Source organism: Mustela erminea, chromosome 3 (genome assembly GCF_009829155.1).
Source record: "Mustela erminea isolate mMusErm1 chromosome 3, mMusErm1.Pri, whole genome shotgun sequence".
NCBI lineage: Eukaryota > Metazoa > Chordata > Mammalia > Carnivora > Mustelidae > Mustela > Mustela erminea.
The window spans coordinates 123,259,111-123,275,443 of record NC_045616.1 but is presented as its reverse complement, the minus strand read 5'-3'; the positions used below and the strand labels follow the sequence as shown (position 1 = coordinate 123,275,443).

Below are 16,333 nucleotides of genomic sequence, written 5' to 3'. Positions count from 1 at the left end.
GAAACCAACCAATACAAAAACTCAGATATTATCTTTAGACGTTTTTAATGTAGGGTGTATGTTGTTGCTAGAATATGATAAAGTGATGTACATACACAATGTAGGTACTCAAAAATCTATGCAATTAAAGAACGAACTCTGGTTTGATTCGGACCTTATTCTTACAAAGTTTCAAAACAAGCAGAAAAACCAAGTAATTTAATGGACGAAAGTAAAAAAAAAAAAAAAAAAAGTACAAGAGTCTCATTTTCCATTTACTTGTTTTATTTATTTTTTAAAATTTTATTTATTTGACAGAGATATCACAAGCAGGTAGGAGAGATCACAAACAGGCAGACAGGCAAGCAGAGAGAGGGAGGGAAGCAGGCCCCCTGCTGAGCAGAGAGCCTGATTCGAGACTCTATCCCAGGACTGTGAGATTACGACCCAAGCTGAAGGCAGGGGCTTAACCCACTAAGCCACCCAGGCACCCCCATTTACTTGTTTTAAATGAACGCTTTCAGACCTAGAGTTGCCTGACCAATCAAAGTCGAAGGCCAAAGAATGAGTTTGAAATTTATATAACTGTCATTACTTAAAGCATTAAGAAAGCTACCTTAAGTTCTAAAGAGGATGCTAAAAAAGGCAAGGTCCACCTCTTTGCTCTTATTTCCCTTCCTCTAAACCCATATCCAAACTAAACCTAGTTAAAAAATTAAGACACATGAAAAGGAGAATATAAGAGGGCCTGACAGAAAGTGCTAAGAGAATTCAGAAAACCAAAAGATCAACAGTAATTATATTTATCCAAAGAACCCTTGTAAAAATGGTCTATCACCAGTCAGATCTTGACAAAGGGATAATACTCTGAAAAGGAAGTAGTCAAGGGGCATGCTAGGCAGGGGCAAGAATAAACTCCAGGCTCTTATTAAGAGGAAAGTCAAGGTGACTTATAATTCAAGGCTTTATTATAGACTCTTGAAAGCCAAGCTCAAAAGCTTTAAGTTCTTTAAATAACTGGTGAACTATCAGTAGAGTGTGGTGGGGGACATAATATAATTCAATCAACATTTTTAAGATTAGCAATACGCATTGTAGAAATGGGGGAGTGGGAGAATGAAGAGAATGACATAGTGACCAATTAGAAGTGTCACGGCTGGAGGGGTGCGGGGTGGCACTGTCAGTTGAGTGGCCAAACCTCGGTTCTGGCTCAGGCTGTGACCTGTGAAATAAGCTATATATGGTAGACTGAGCCCTGCTTCCAGCTCCATGCTCAGAAGAGTGCTTGAGATTCTCTCCCCTTCTCCCTCTTCCACTAGTCCTCTCACACGCTCCCTCTCAAGTAAATAAATCTTTTTTTTTTTTTTTTTAAGTGTTATAGTTGGAGATCTGATGTTAGGGATTTTTCCCCTCATATCTCTTTATGGAAATTAAAAAAAAAAAAAACCTTTAGAAATGAAATAAAATGAATGAAATATTTTAAGTACTACTATGAGACCTAAGGGCTTCCAAGAACCATAAATTAGTATAATTATCATAAATATGCAGTTCAGGGGACCTGGGTAGTTTAGTCGGTTAAGCATCTGCCTTCTGCTCAGGTCATGATCTCAGGGTACTGGGATTGAGCTCAGCTAGGAGCTTGCTTCTCCCTCTCATGCTGCTCCCTGTGCTCATGCTTTCTCACCCTCTCAAATAAATAAGTATGCAGTTCAGATTAAAGCATTTAAATATGTTTTCCATCTCTATGACTAGGATAATAATAACAGAAGACTTGTTTAATTAATGTAGGTCCTCCACTCACAGTCAGTTTGATAGGTGTGATGGTTAGTTAATCTTTTGCCTGGGCTAAGTAAGGGATGTCGGGATAGGATAGCTGGACATTTTTTGGGACATGTTGGGATAGGATAGGACATTTTTGGGGGGTGTCTGTGAAGATGTCTCCAGAGATCTGAATCTTTGAATCCTCCTGAGTCTTTGAATCAAGATTAGCACTTGAGTGAAAGACTAAGTAAAGAGGATAACCTACCACCAAGTGGAGGACTTGAACAGAACAAAAGGAAATAAAACTAAAAAGCAGAGGAAGGAAAAATTCGTCTGCTAGAGCTGAGACATCCACCTTCCGCCCTCAGTTATCTATGTTTACAGTTCTCAGGCCTTTAGGCTTGGGACCAAAACTACAACACTGGTTTTTCTAGGCCTCCAGCTTGCACACCTCAAACTAGACTTCTCTGCCTCCACAGGTGTAAGCCAATGCCTCATAATAAATCTCTTTCTGCTTATCTATGTATCACCCATTGGTTCTGTTTCTCTGGAGAGTCCTCACTAATACAACATGGGCAGCCATTGTATTTGTCTCATTCACAACTCCATATTCCCAGCATCCAGAACAATGTCTTACTTGCGAGAAATACTCAGTAACATTTGCTGAATTAAAGAATAAAAAGCCAGATTAGAGGCTCTAAAAGCCTGGGGAGCGCTTGATTTAGCACACAAGGAAAACGAAACAAGGACAACAAAACCACTCAGTACTTGAAGTATAAAATCATCAGGAAGCACCTACTCATCTTTGATTTAAACTGGCCAAGTAATTATAGAAGTTTACAAGTGATATTCTTAACAGGCACACCTGTGCGCTTATCTTCCCATCTTTAGGTCATTAATGTCAGTCTTCACTGAACAACTAAAAAGAAGGAACACTGAATCAGAGGTCTAACAGCATCTCCATTCTCAAGACACCATCTCTCAAACTTTCTTTCATGCCAAGCCATCATCATCATCCAATCTTTATGTTCCTTTTCATGAGGTAGAAAATAAGATCTGGTCTAGTACAATCTAGCTGATCCCCACCACCACCCGCCCCCACCCCCTAAATTACCAGACTTGAACAGAAGGCCACTCTCAACCACAAAAAAAACCCTCTACTCTCAATTTAAATACTTGAGTCTCACATCCTTCTGGTACTGCAGTCATCTGATTACTTCTGGAAGCCTCAGAAATCTAACAACTTGAGTCTTTAGCACTATAACCTCTAACCTAAAATTGTCAGTACTTATGAAGCTCCATGTTATTAATGGCATTCATTACGAAAACAACCAACAATGCAAGACAGCTTCAAGTACATTCTGATTCATTGTAAATCTTCAGCCCTTTTCAAAGAGAACTAGACACAGGACTAAATATGGGGTACCTCTTGGTTTTCTATTAATTATTAATAAACAAGACTGCTGTGTTAACTCTCATTCTCCGTAACTTTCCTTGCTCATAACTGCTCCTTAGATTTGTGGTCTCCATTTTACTCTGAATACAAGGTACCTAGAACTTAGTAACTGAAACTTGATTTCGCCTGTCATCAAAAATTTAAGAGCATCTATTTATTTCCTTCTCTTGCAACATCACATTTAAAATACAATTCAGGGGGTGCCTGGGTGGCTCAGTGGGTTAAAGCCTCTGCCTTCAGCTCAGGTCATGATCCCAGGGTCCTGGGATCAAGCCCCACGTCTGGCTCTCTGCTCAGCAGGGAGCCTGCTTCCTCCTCCTCTCTCTCTGCCTGCCTCTCAGCCTACTTGTAATCTCTGCCTGTCAAATAAATAAATAAAATCTTTAAAAATAAAATAAAATACAATTCAGGGGCATCTGAATGGCTCAATCAGTTATGCATCCAACTCTTGATCTCAGCATTGTTAAGTTCAAGCCCCGCAATGGGCTCCACAATCAGCATGAAGCCTAATTAAAAAAAAAATTAAAAGGGGTGCCTGGGTGGCTCAGTGGGTTGGGCCTCTGCCTTCAGCTCAGGTCATGATCCCAGGGTCCTGGGATCGAGCCCCGAATCAGGCTCTCTGCTTGGTGGGGAGCCTGCGTTTCCCCCCCACCCCCGCCTGCCTTTCTGCCTACTTGTGATCACTCTCTGTCAAATAAATAAAAAAAAAATTTTTAAATAAGCCAAAAACACACTTCAGATTTTCAAAGGTCAGTAACACATAAATTTTTATCCATAATCCTTTGGATTTATAGAAATCCTCTGAAATGGTTTGAGATTCTTCAATGCTATCTGGCTATTCTAAGGAAGTAGAGGATCAGGTTTAATCAACAGACACTGTGGAATACCTAGAACTATAAACATAAGCACAGATCAGACTGATTTCTCCATACTGACAACTGTTTGAGAGATGAAGCAAAACCGAGAAAAGACCAGTTTGAGCTGTAGGGATGGCAATCAAAGTAATAATGATGTTAAATATGATACCAAGAAATTTTAGATGTATTTATCCCATCTTTTAATTTACCTTTAAATCTTTCTTCAAACTGTTCGACCTTTTTTAACTGGCTGATTTTCCCATCTTTACAATCTCACATGCCTGGGGAGAGCATTAGTGAGCATATCAGTAACTGAGACTTAAACAAGGCTAGGAAGGGAAAAGAAAATAAATACTGGAAATCTACCAAGTGAGTGACCAAACTTGCATCAAATGTAGTTAGTCACAACAAAGAACTGGTCTGAACAATTTGGGGAGTCGAGGTACAGTACTCCTATACTAGTATTTCTGAATCTTTTCAGAAAGATTACCATAGATCTCACATCTTTGTTAGTCCAATAAAACCTACAGATTCCTTCTCAGAATATTTTATATGCAAAAAATAAAATACATAGCATTATAAAAGAGAACAATTATAGGGAAATTCAGCCACACTAAGATTACTTAATTTTGATACAGTAAAGTACATGTTCATTATTAATGAGATATAAGGGCAGATCTAATTAGGACTATTAATTATAAAAATTATGAGTGTAAACAATATTCTGAGATATCTGCAACAATAATGTGCTATGGAAATATCTGTGATTTCTAGTGGTGACAAAAATTACAGGTACTGCTAAACTAGTGGAGATTTCCTGCCTACATTTATTTATTTATTAAGATTTTATTTATTTAAGAGAGAGTGCTCAGGATCAAGTGTGAGAGGGGAAAAGGTCAGAGGGAGAAGCAGACTCCCCATGGAGCCAGGAGCCCGGCAGGGGACTCCATCCGGGGACTCCAGGATCATGACCTGAGCCGAAGGCAGTTGCCTAACCAACTGAGCCACCCAGGCACCCAACATTTATAATACATATACAGATTTTCCTCAATTTACAATGGGGTTATATTCTGTTAAACCCATCCTAAATGAAAATATCTAAGACAAAAATGTATTTAATACACGGCATATACTGAACGTCATTACTTAGCCTCGCCTACCTTAAATGTACTTAAGAACACATAAATTGGACAACAGTTGGGCAAAATCTTCTAACACAAAGCCTATTTTATAATAAAGTGTTCAGTAATTCATGCAATTTATTAAACACAGTACTGAAAGGAAAAAAAAAAAAAAAAAACACCCAGAATGGTTGTATGGGGGTAAAATGGTTGTAAATACACCAGGTGTTTACCCTCATGATCACCTGACTGACCAGGAGCTGCCTCCCGACTGCTGCCCAGCAATATCACGAGTGTCATACCACACGCTGCTAGCCTGGGGAAAGATCAGAACTCAAAGCATTGTTTCTACTGAATACATACCACTTTCACAGCACCATAAAAGTCTAAAAGCCATACAACGAACCATCCTAGTCTGGGACGATCTTACTAGATTCAGTTAGAAGTTCATGAAGATAAGTGTAGGGGTGCCTGGGTGGCTTCAGTCAGTTAAGAGTCTGCCTTCAACCCAGGTCACGATTCCATAACCCTGGGATTGGGCCCTGCATCAGGCTCCCTGCTCAGCTTTTCCCTCTTCCGCGCCTACCTCTCCCACTGCTTGTGCTCTGTCAAATAAATAATATCTTAAAAAAAGGAAAAAAAAAAGATGTAATTTTCTTCCTATCCCTCCTTGTGAGGTTAGAATGGGGGATATCCCTACCAGGTTAATAATCCCTGCTTTGAGGGGTGCCTGGGCGGCTCAGTGGGTTAAAGCCTCTGCCTGGGATCTGAGCCCTACTTCCTTCGGGCTCTCTGCTCAGCAGGGAGCCTGCTTCCCCCTCTCTCTGCCTGCCTCTCTGCTACTTCCGATCTCGTTCTCTGTCAAATAAATAAATAAAATCTTAATTAAATAAATAAATCCCTGTTGCGAGACATCTTTTGTTTTTTAAGTTTTTAATTTCAATTCCAGTCAGTTAACATACTGTGTTGTATTAGGTTCAGGTGTACAATGTATGATTCACCAATTCTATACACTGCTCTTCATGGTTAAGTATACTCTCTAAACCCCATCACTTATCCCCCATCCTCAAAACTAATTTTTTTTTTAAATTTATTTGACAGTCACAAGTAGGCAGAGAGGCAGGCAGAGGGAGAGGGGGAAGCAGGCTTCCCACTGAGCAGAGAGCCCAATGTGGGGCTGGATCCCAGACCCTGAGATCATGACCTGAGCCGAAGGCAAAGGCTTAACCCACTGAGCCACCCAGGCACCCCTCAAAACTAATTTTTAAGGTGAAGAGACCACAGAGTAAGATCTGAAAGTTGGGCATCAGATGTGTGTTTTATTCATCAATACTAACATTAACTAAGGTATTTGTTTTCCTTCTTCATCCCAATCCTCCAAAACCACTACTACTAATCCTTTGATCACAATACAGCCTTGAATTAATGCTGTAACATTTTCAAGCTCCTTAGCCTCCTTGTGCCTTGCCCTTTGCCTTTAAAGATATGTAACCATTCCTTAACCCCAAACATTATAAAAACACAAAACCAAAAACTGTGCTTTATATATGGACATACCACTATCCAGTACTAAAGCTACTATTATTGATCCATTCAGTATTTATAGTACCTGACAAGATAAAACTTTGTAATTTTTGCTCTCACAGCTTACAAGCTTACTTGCATCCAAGTAAATAACACATGATGCGGGCGCCTAGGTGGCTCATTGGTTAAGCGGCTAACTCTTTTTCCTTTTTTGATTTTATTTATTTGGGGCACCTGGGTGGCTCAGTGGGTTAAGCCTCTGCCTTTGGCTCAGGTCTTGATCTCAGGGTCCTGGGATGGAGCCCCACAATGGGCTCTGCTCAGCAGGGAGCCTGCTCCCCATGCCTCCCCCGCCCCCGCCTGCCTCTCTACTTGTGACCTGTCAAATAAATAAAATCTTAAAAAAAAAAAAAAAAAGATTTATTTGACAGAGAGAGATATAGTGAGAGAGGGAACACAAGCTAGGAGAGTGGGAGAGGGAGAGGCTCCCACCAAGCAGGGAGCCCAATGGTGTGTGTGTTGGGGGGGGAGGGGGTGTGCCTCAATCCCAGCCAGGACCCTGGGATCATGAGCTGAAGGCAGATGCTTAATGACTGAGCCACCCAGATGCCCCACGGCCAACTCGATCTCAGCTCAGGTCTCAATCTCAGGTCTTGTATTCAAGCCCCACACTGGGCTTCCAGACTGGGCATGGTGCCTACTTAAAAACAAACAAAACAGAAGTAAGGAGGAGAGACTGGTTCTGAGAAGGTCCAAATTATGGCAACCCAATCCATCTTTTAGACAGAATCATTAAGGAAAGTTTTTCTGATGAAGAAGCATGGTTAATTCTTGAAAGTATAAAATGGAAGATGGCCAGGTAGAGAGGTGGATGGGAGTTAGTTTGCCTGAAGTTTGGTATTCACAACAAACTTACAAAAAGCCAGCATGTTTGAGACATAGTAAAACAAGATCACTTTATTTTCTTGTTTACCAGCTAATAAATACTGTAAAACCAGATTATGGTGATGACTGCACAACTCTGAACACACACTAAAAACCAATGAACTGTACATTTTGAATAGGTGACAATTTATGTATGTCAACTATCTCATTAAAGCTGTTTTAAAAAAAATCCTTTTCCAGGGATATCTGGCTAGCTCAGTCAGAACAGAGTATGAGACTCTTGATCCCAAGGTTGCGAGTATGAGGCCCACAATGGGTACAAAGACTACTTAAAAACAAAATCTCTCTCTTTTTTTTAAAAGATTTTATTTATTTGCCAGAGAGAGATAGAACATGTGTGTGCACAAGCAGGGTGGAGTGGCAGGCAGAGGGGGAAGCAGGCTCCCCGCTGAACAAGGAGTCCCATGTGGGACTTGACACCTGAACAGCTGCTTAACTGACTGAGCCACCCAGGTGTCCCAAAAACAGAATCTTTAAAAAAAAAAAAAAAAAAAAGCCAAACAAACAAACAAAACAAAAAACCCCACAACCTTTTCCCAAAATCTGTTTCTCCAATCTCTGATTCAACACTTACCGAACCTACTATGTGCGTGAAACTGCAAGTAAGTGCTACAGCTCTGTAGGTAATTATTATGCATTGTTAATGTTTGAGAAATGCTAAGTATGATTACAGGGAACCCTAATGAGGGTCCCACTAACCTGACCAATCAAAGCATTCTCCAGATGGTTCAAGATACTGTTTAGGGCTTATACTCATCCCTCTGATGTTAAGGAAACATGTCCTCACACTGTCTGAGATTTATACATGTTTCCTCCTAATTTTCAGCAAAAGAGACCAATTCACAACTACCTGCCAAATGCATGGCATCTGCTCAAAAGAATTAAAAGTCTCACAAAATTTTTTCTGTTCACTGAAATATGACCAGTATCTTAACTATGCCTGACACGTAACAGGCACACTCATATAAGTTTGTTGACTGAATAAACGAAATATTTGCTTATCCTTTAGAAAGTACCATAGGAGGTACTGTACAAAGTTTCTAAGATACTTTTGAACATCTGAGCTTTTGTTTGAAGAGTAGAAGTTAATCTTATTCACAGAGGGATACAATGTATTAATATTACAGAGGTTCAAAAATGGGAACACCAGGGTGCCCAGGTGGCTCAGTCAGTTAAGTGTCTGCCTTCAGCTCAGGTCATGATCCCAGGCTCCTGGGATGCAGCCCCGAGTTAGGAACCCTGCTCAGGCTGAGTAGGGGAGCCTGCTCTTCCCTCTCCCTCTGCCTGCTGCTCCCCCTGCTTGTGCAAGCACTTTCTCTAATAGATAAATAGAATAAAAAAAAAAAAAAAAAAGATTTGACAGAAAGCAGGGGAGAGCACAGCAGAGAGGGAGAGGCAGATTCTCAGCTGAGCAAGTAGAGAGCCTGATGCAGGCCTTGATCCCAGGACCCCAAGATCATCACATGAGTCAAAGGCAGATGCTTCACCAACTGAGCCATCCAGCGGCCCCGATTTCATCAATTTATATAATGCATTAAAAAACAAAAACAAAAACTTAAGGGGCGCTTAGTGGCTCAGTTGGTGAAGCGTCTGCCTTTGGCTCGGGTTATGGTTCTGGAATTGAGTCCCAGGTCAGGTTCCTTCGGATCCCTGCTCTGTGGGGTACTAGCTTCTTTCTCCTCTCCCGTTCCCCCCTGCTTGGGTTATCTTTGTCAAATAAATAAATAGATAAAAGCTTAAAAAAAAATTTCCCAAGACCTTATGATCTTAAGAATCCATTTTCTAAATAAAAGCTGACATTACAAATTTCAAATTCCATTCTAGGTTGAAATCTAGATGACATGGCAGGCGGATCCTTAACTCGACTCTAATACAATGCTCCTACCATTTCCTATTATACTGAGGATCAGAATGTACTCTCCAGCTAAATCTTTTTTGTACAACACCTCCAAAGTCCCCATAAAACATACCCCACCGAGGACTTTCAGAAAAGGAAAAGGCAGTATCCCTGTTCTACAAGGGAAAATGAGGCAAAGATCTCAACTGCAACTCATTGTTCACCACCCCCACCTGATTATTTTATTAGACAAGTCGTAGAGAGTACTTCATGGAGATAGAAACATTAACCTACAGTCTTGTATACGAATAAATCAATATCACATCCAGAAAAAAAAACAAAAAACAAAACCATGTAATATGATCCAAAAGACCAACTTTAAAAAAAAAAAAACCCTATCTTGCCACAAAATGCAGTTTACAATGGATTATTTTCAAAAAATGAAACATTCTTTATCTCAGTAGAGAGTGTGACCTATACCAGTGTATACATTTGACATTTGTCAAAACTCACCTAATGGCACAATGAAAGCTATGCATTTCACTATAAATAAATTATATCTCATTAAAAAAGCATTAAAACATGCATTAGCCCATGTTATGTGATTACTGGTCATTTAAATTTCAAGAGCCACCTCGGATTGCTTTGGAAACAAAAACAGTAACAAAACCCTTCATTTTAACTAGGTATTCACTTATATTTTGAGAACTATTAGAGGGAGGCACCTGGGTAGCTCAGTCAGTTAAGTGTCCAATTCTTGGTTTCAGCTAGGGTCATGGCTTTTGAGGTTGTGAGACTGAGCCTCACATTGAGCTTCCCACTCCACAGGGGTATAATGGGGATTCTCTCCCTCTGCCCCTCCCTGCTGCTCTCTCTCTAAAAGAAATGTATCTTTTTAAAAAACAAACTTACTGAAAAACTTACAAGCATCCAATTAATAATACAAACAAGTTACTTACATTTACAGAAGAGTTTTTCATTTTCTCTGAATGAGGCCAAATGCCTTTAAGTGAAGGAGGCATAGCATGGCTCTGTAGCATCAAATAAAAAAGGTGTGGGGTATATGAGCAGGCATGCTGACTTTGACGGAAAGGTGAAAATGGCTCAGAAAATGGCTGAGAAAATGAGCAGTTAGGAGACTCTAGTAATCCTTCAGAGAAAGAATTCTAATTTGTGAGATACTAGGCTTTATTCAGGATTCATTTAGCTCACGAATGCTACTTAAGCATCGTTACATTATTCAGTAACTAGAAATCCATTACATGCCAATATAAAGCACCTGTAATATATTGTGTATAGATATATATACCCTACATATAGCATATCTATAGGGATTCAGTTACTCCGAGTTAAGAATCACATTTCTCATGGACTCAGTGATCTGTAATAAATACATATCCAGTGCAGATGTCATCTTTGTTCTCTGATAAAAGCATTATAACTTATCTGCAAGATATATGCTCAGTGCCAAAAAGCTAATATTAAAATTTAAGCTGCTTTTAACACTGAAAAGGGTTAACTAGTTCTTTATAAATATTTTCTATAATACTTGACACTGAAAAGGCAAAAAGTGGTTGAAAAGAAGGCAGCAATTCTTCCATTCCCCCTCCCATCTTCTTTATTCATTTCCCTATAAAAATATATTCCATTAATTTACTTCCTTCTAAATGGTAACTGGTAACTTTATCTGATGCAGATGGCATTTTTTAGAGTCTTGAGAGAGGTCTCTGTACTAAAATGTAAGATTTAAAAGTAAGATCTAGACCTAACATTGAACTGTGATGAAATGCTTTCTAGCTACTATCATCCAAAAAGAAGTCTCAAAATTTCAGAGCCAGAAGTTCTGAGATCAACTAGGCCAGTGACTTAAGTAGTGAACTCTGTTCAAATAAAACCCTATCCAAAAGCTCAGTATGCAAAACTTTTTCTAGAAGAGTAGGAAACTTTAAACCTTTCTGTCCAGTTCTTCTTTCCTACTCCGTAAGAATTAGAAAATTGGTAACATGGTAAAATCCTTTTTGCATTTAACAGATCAGCAAACTAACTGATAGGCCCAAAGAACTGTTGACGGACTAACTGACCCAAGTTCATTGTCAATACCATATGATAGATCTAGAGCTTGCTATCATAAATGCTTCTTTAGAGATCACATTAATTCAATTCAAACTGAGCACGACGAAGATAGAGAAGGTTGTAACAGAAACAGAGATTTTTAATGAGCTTCCAGAAGTTAATTGACGATTTCAGTTTCTTAACTAAACAATGTCCTCAGTTTCCTAAAAATATGGAGTCTGAACACCACCCTTACTTGGCTCCTTATACACTGAGTGTCATGCTTCTGCGTAACAACAGATCCCTTGCCAAGAAAACATTAGGGAGGCTGCGCCGGCAGGTCATCTTCAGCTCTTGTTTTAGGATATCCCAAAGTACCTTAGTAAATTCAAGGGACTGCGGGGTGCAGGGGAGAAGATGGAGTTAAGTGTAATTGCAGCAAAATCCAAATTGTTTTTTACAAGTCATTTCTACACCCAACACAGGGCTTGAACTCATGACCCCAGGATCAAGAGCGATATACTCTACCAACTTAGACAGCCAGACACCTCAAATTTAAAATTTTTATATTTATATCCATCTAAAACAATGAATAACACATGACTGCTTCATTTAATCTCGATAAACTAAAGTCAACTTAGTCCAGTATTTACCAAATAAATATTTACCTGTATGCTATATAGATGTGATGTGGAAATAGTGGAGAACAAACTGAGGGGACAAGATGACGTTGCCACCCAAATAAAAAATGCTTATGTAAAGTCCTTCCTACCCTTTCACTTCAGGAGAAAAACAGTTCTCACACTTTACAACCAATGAACCACTACTGTTTCTGTGTACCATACTCTACCACTCCTAAAGCAAATTTACTCTTTCCCCACCCTCATGCAATTATTACCTTTTGCATTAGAGACTACTCCAGGAAGCCACACTGTATTCCTGCCTGCCCTCCCCAACCAGTTCAACCAAGCTTTCTTCCTTAGAGCCTGATCCTGAAAACCCATTTCCTCTCCCAGGAAGCATTACTCTGAAAGCCAGGTTAATCTCTCCTTAGCTCCACCCACAGTTTATAACTACAACTCTCTCTGCACTCAACATCTTATTATAGATGCCTATTATTTTGCTCACAAGTTATTTTCATTTATTCATGTTTATTCAGTGTATTAACTACAGCTCTTGATGTTCTGTATCAGCACTGCCTTTAAATAAAAGCTACCAGATAAAAGGTTTAGCACTGAAAATGCCAGATGCTTTAATGCTTTTTGAAAATTATTTCTAATACATTAAATTCAACATGATTTGTGAAATTTCTAAAACTTCCCAACATGGATGAATTTCAAGAGCATTATGTGAGAGAAGTCAGACACAAACTACCTCATACTGTATACTGTATTTATGTGTAATTCTAGGAAAAACTAGTGATGGAAAGCAAATTAATGAGGGCCGAGGTGGAGAGATATGTTTAAAGGCAAAAGACAAGACATTTTAATTTCTGGCTAATGCAATGGACTTTTTACTTTGAAGGAATAAAAAGCTAGACATTTTAGTAAGACTTCCATTCTTTAAAAATTTTTTTCATTCTCCCAGAATGACAATTTTTTCATTCTCCCAGAACGACATTCATTCTTCCCAGCAGCTTTTTGGGGGCTGGGATAGAGGGATAGTAATCATTTAAAATCTCCCATCATCTTGGATTTCCCATTAATTTACCTTACAAAATAAACCTGCAAGTTTCTTCTAAATAATTTTTCACTTACAACCAATAGAATATTTTATCATTCAACTTCTCCATTAAAAATATCTATCAGCACTGTACTCTGGTTGTTTCCACATCTGAATTAATATACGCAAGATTTAGAAACATAAACTCAAGCAGATAGAGATATAACTATTGCTCCACTTAATTCTTAACTGTCTCTGGTTCTTTTTTACAAATGTTATTTTTGTGTGTTGAAAAACTGCTTGGCTTTACAGTACATTTTAGCCCCTATTCAAAGAAGATGCTCTCTAATCTCAAAGTCAAACTAACAATCTTTAAAGTTAACCATTTAACAAACCACAATGTTTTTATGTGGTCATCTTTTATCCTGATTACTACTGCTGTTTGCCTTCACCAATATCCCATCCCCCCAAAAGGCCACAGTTTCCCCGAGGTGAGGAGTTACTGAACAAGTAACTCAACAGGTTAAAGTTACTTATCACACTGTGGTTACGTGATTAATCTTTTTAATACATAAGATTTGAGTCAATTTCAACACAGTAGTGGTCAAACTGCCTCTTCCATTACTCACAGAAATTTAGTACACAAGCTGAAATGCAGCCAACATTACCCTTCAAGAAAGAATAATTAACACTTTTAAATGGACTCTGAGGGATTTTGCATAGTATAATTTAACAATTTCACGTCGCATCTGCTGCAGAGATCACCAACAGACTGTCATTATGCCATCTCTTTCCTTGAACCCCACCGCCGCCCGCACCTTTATTCTTGGCTTTTCAAAGGTTTAATCCACTCAGAGCTGCTAAAGGGCCAATCAAGGAAGAGTAACTTGTGAACCCAAGCCTAGAAAAGGGCAGGAATATGCGGTTGAGTCACGTCGTTCCGCCATTTTCTAAGCGGAGGAGGAAGACATGTTGGAACAAAAACACAACAAAAGAGCAGCCATTTCCCAAGCCAGCTCCAATAGCAACCCGAACTGGCCGAACCCGGTCACTTGGCACCTTCAAATCCACTTCACTGGATAAATCTAAGAACATCAGAGGTGCCGGCATAAAGAAAGCAGCAGACAACCCTGCCGCGCAGAGATCAAAGATGACCCGCATACTTAACTACAAATGAAAGCCTCGAGAAGAATGACGGAAGCTACATGGAGCAGAGTGTAACCAACTGAAATTCTAAACGAAGTTGCCAAACTAAAAATTGACTCAGTGACTGTGGTGTCTTTCGGTTCTCAGGAAACCACCAGCGCTAGTAAACCCAGGGAACTCAGATAACAAGGCCCGGATTCAGCTGGTGCTATTGCTTGCCTCTACCCATTTCCCCCATGCCCTACTTCCCTAAGTGCACCGCCTGTGTGCTCACGAGTTCTTACCGTATGTGGGGGATGCCCACCCCACCTTGAAGAATCTTATAGAGTTTGCTCTCGTACAGCAACTGGGGATGCCTGGCCTTCTGAGATTCTAGCTTCACTGCCACTTCCTGCAGGGAAGAAAGGGGATGATGGCATCAACATCCCTAAGGATTCAATGATTCAATGTCACTTGGGAGGAGGGGAGACATTAGCAAAGCTCAAACTCGAGACTAGGAGAAAAAATAAGAGGCTCAGAAGAGAAAGCTCTCTTTGTAATTATAAAACGAGGCAACTAGCCTCAAAGGCCTCTTCAGGGGGTAGTGACGAAATCGGCACGTCCTCCAAGGTGCAGAAAAATGATTCATCCAGAAAACGTAATGAGAGATTTTGAAGGAAACTGACGATCGAAATCAAGAACCCCAATGAAATAAATCCATACAGTAGGGAAACATGGGGATTAGAGAAATACAATTTTGCCGATCTCACCTTAAACGACACCTTAAAAAGTTCGACTAAGATCCATTTTTAACAAGCTGGGAAACTTCATGGGTTCTCCCAACCCTTCTGTCGGGTTCTTTGCCTTTTAGGGAAAGAGAGCGGGGGAGGCTCCTAAAGCCAAGAAAACTGGCTCCCTCTCTCTGGACTCCCCTCCCCAGTACGTGCGTGTGATGGGGAAAAGCCCGAGCACTCGAGGGTTGGGGTGGGGGGTGAGGACTGGCGCAGCGTGGTCGTGAACCCCACCCCGGGTAATTACCTCGCCGTTGGTAATGTTGATCGCCAGGTAAATGTCCCCGAAGGAGCCAGACCCGATCTTCCGTACCAGTTTATATTTCCCTCCGACAATGAATTCGGCCTTGGAGCCGCTGCTGCTCGCCATCCTGAGAGATGAAGATGGAGGCTGGGGCCAAGCCCCGACACCTCTGAGGGGGGGACGGAGGCCTCTGGGGCTCGTCCGCGGAACAAGGCTGCGGAGGAGGGCGGCAGGAAACGGAAAACGGTGGCTCTTTCAAGGCGTTACAAGGCCCAGAATTGGCCGAGGGGAACCTGATCACCGCCGCTCACTCAGGCTTCTTTTCGCCAGGCCGCAGTTTGTTTGAGGGGGTTCTCGCGGTTACCAGCCTGGGCCACTTGTTTCTGGGCGGCCGCCGCTGGCTCGCTTTTACGGCGACGTCGCGGGCTGGAAAAGGGGCGCGGTGGTTTAGGGCGGCGATACCGCTGCCACCACTGCCGCCGGCTCCCGCCCGGAGGGACCCCTGTCACTCCGCCGACGCCGCCATCTTGTTACTCCGGCTCCAGCCAACACAAAATGCCCCTAGTCCCCGGGAGCCGCTTCTTCACGGCGCAGAGCACTCTGGGAAAGGGATCTCGGGCGCTAGACCCGGAGGGTCGGCAACGAGAGGGAGGGCGGAACCGGATCCGTGAGAGTCACGGCCCACGCTCCGAGCGTCACCCCGTCACCGCCCAAACACGCATGCGTACTTCAAACCTGCTGATTGCGCAGGCGTGAGGTGGCCTCTTCTCCCCCCCCCCCCCCGGGGCTCACTTCCACTTCCGGTTGTTGGCTGTTTGGATCCAGCTACCTGTTAGTCACGTCCGACCCGCCTGGTCTCTGAAAGGCCGCGCGTCCTCGGGCCCCGAGAGCGTGTTAGGGAGGAGTAACCTTCATTCTTCGTGGAGGATGGGAACTTCTGGCTTCCTTGGGAGTTTTGACCTTTGCTCTTTGTTTAAGG

The 16,333-nt window shown here is 41.3% G+C and overlaps 1 protein-coding gene across 8 annotated transcripts in view; it reads right to left on the bottom strand.

Annotated features, from left to right (window-relative positions):
• The window catches only part of CSNK1A1 (casein kinase 1 alpha 1), a 43,802-nt gene extending 27,769 nt beyond the window's left edge, over positions 1-16,033 (bottom strand). For 3 of the 8 annotated variants that reach the window (XR_004284174.1, XR_004284175.1, XM_032337358.1), the window contains exons 1-2: positions 15,358-16,033; positions 14,625-14,731 (exon numbers count right to left, since the gene is read on the bottom strand). Coding sequence is in view for 4 of the 8 variants with exons in the window: in XM_032337358.1 (XP_032193249.1) it covers positions 14,625-14,731; positions 15,358-15,480 (230 nt within the window). In the remaining 4 variants the exon portion in view is untranslated. The remainder of the gene's footprint in view (positions 1-14,624; positions 14,732-15,357) is intronic. The other 5 variants (XR_004284176.1, XR_004284177.1, XM_032337361.1 and 2 more) reach the window with 3 other exon arrangements.
• Between the last annotated feature and the right edge of the window lie 300 nt (positions 16,034-16,333).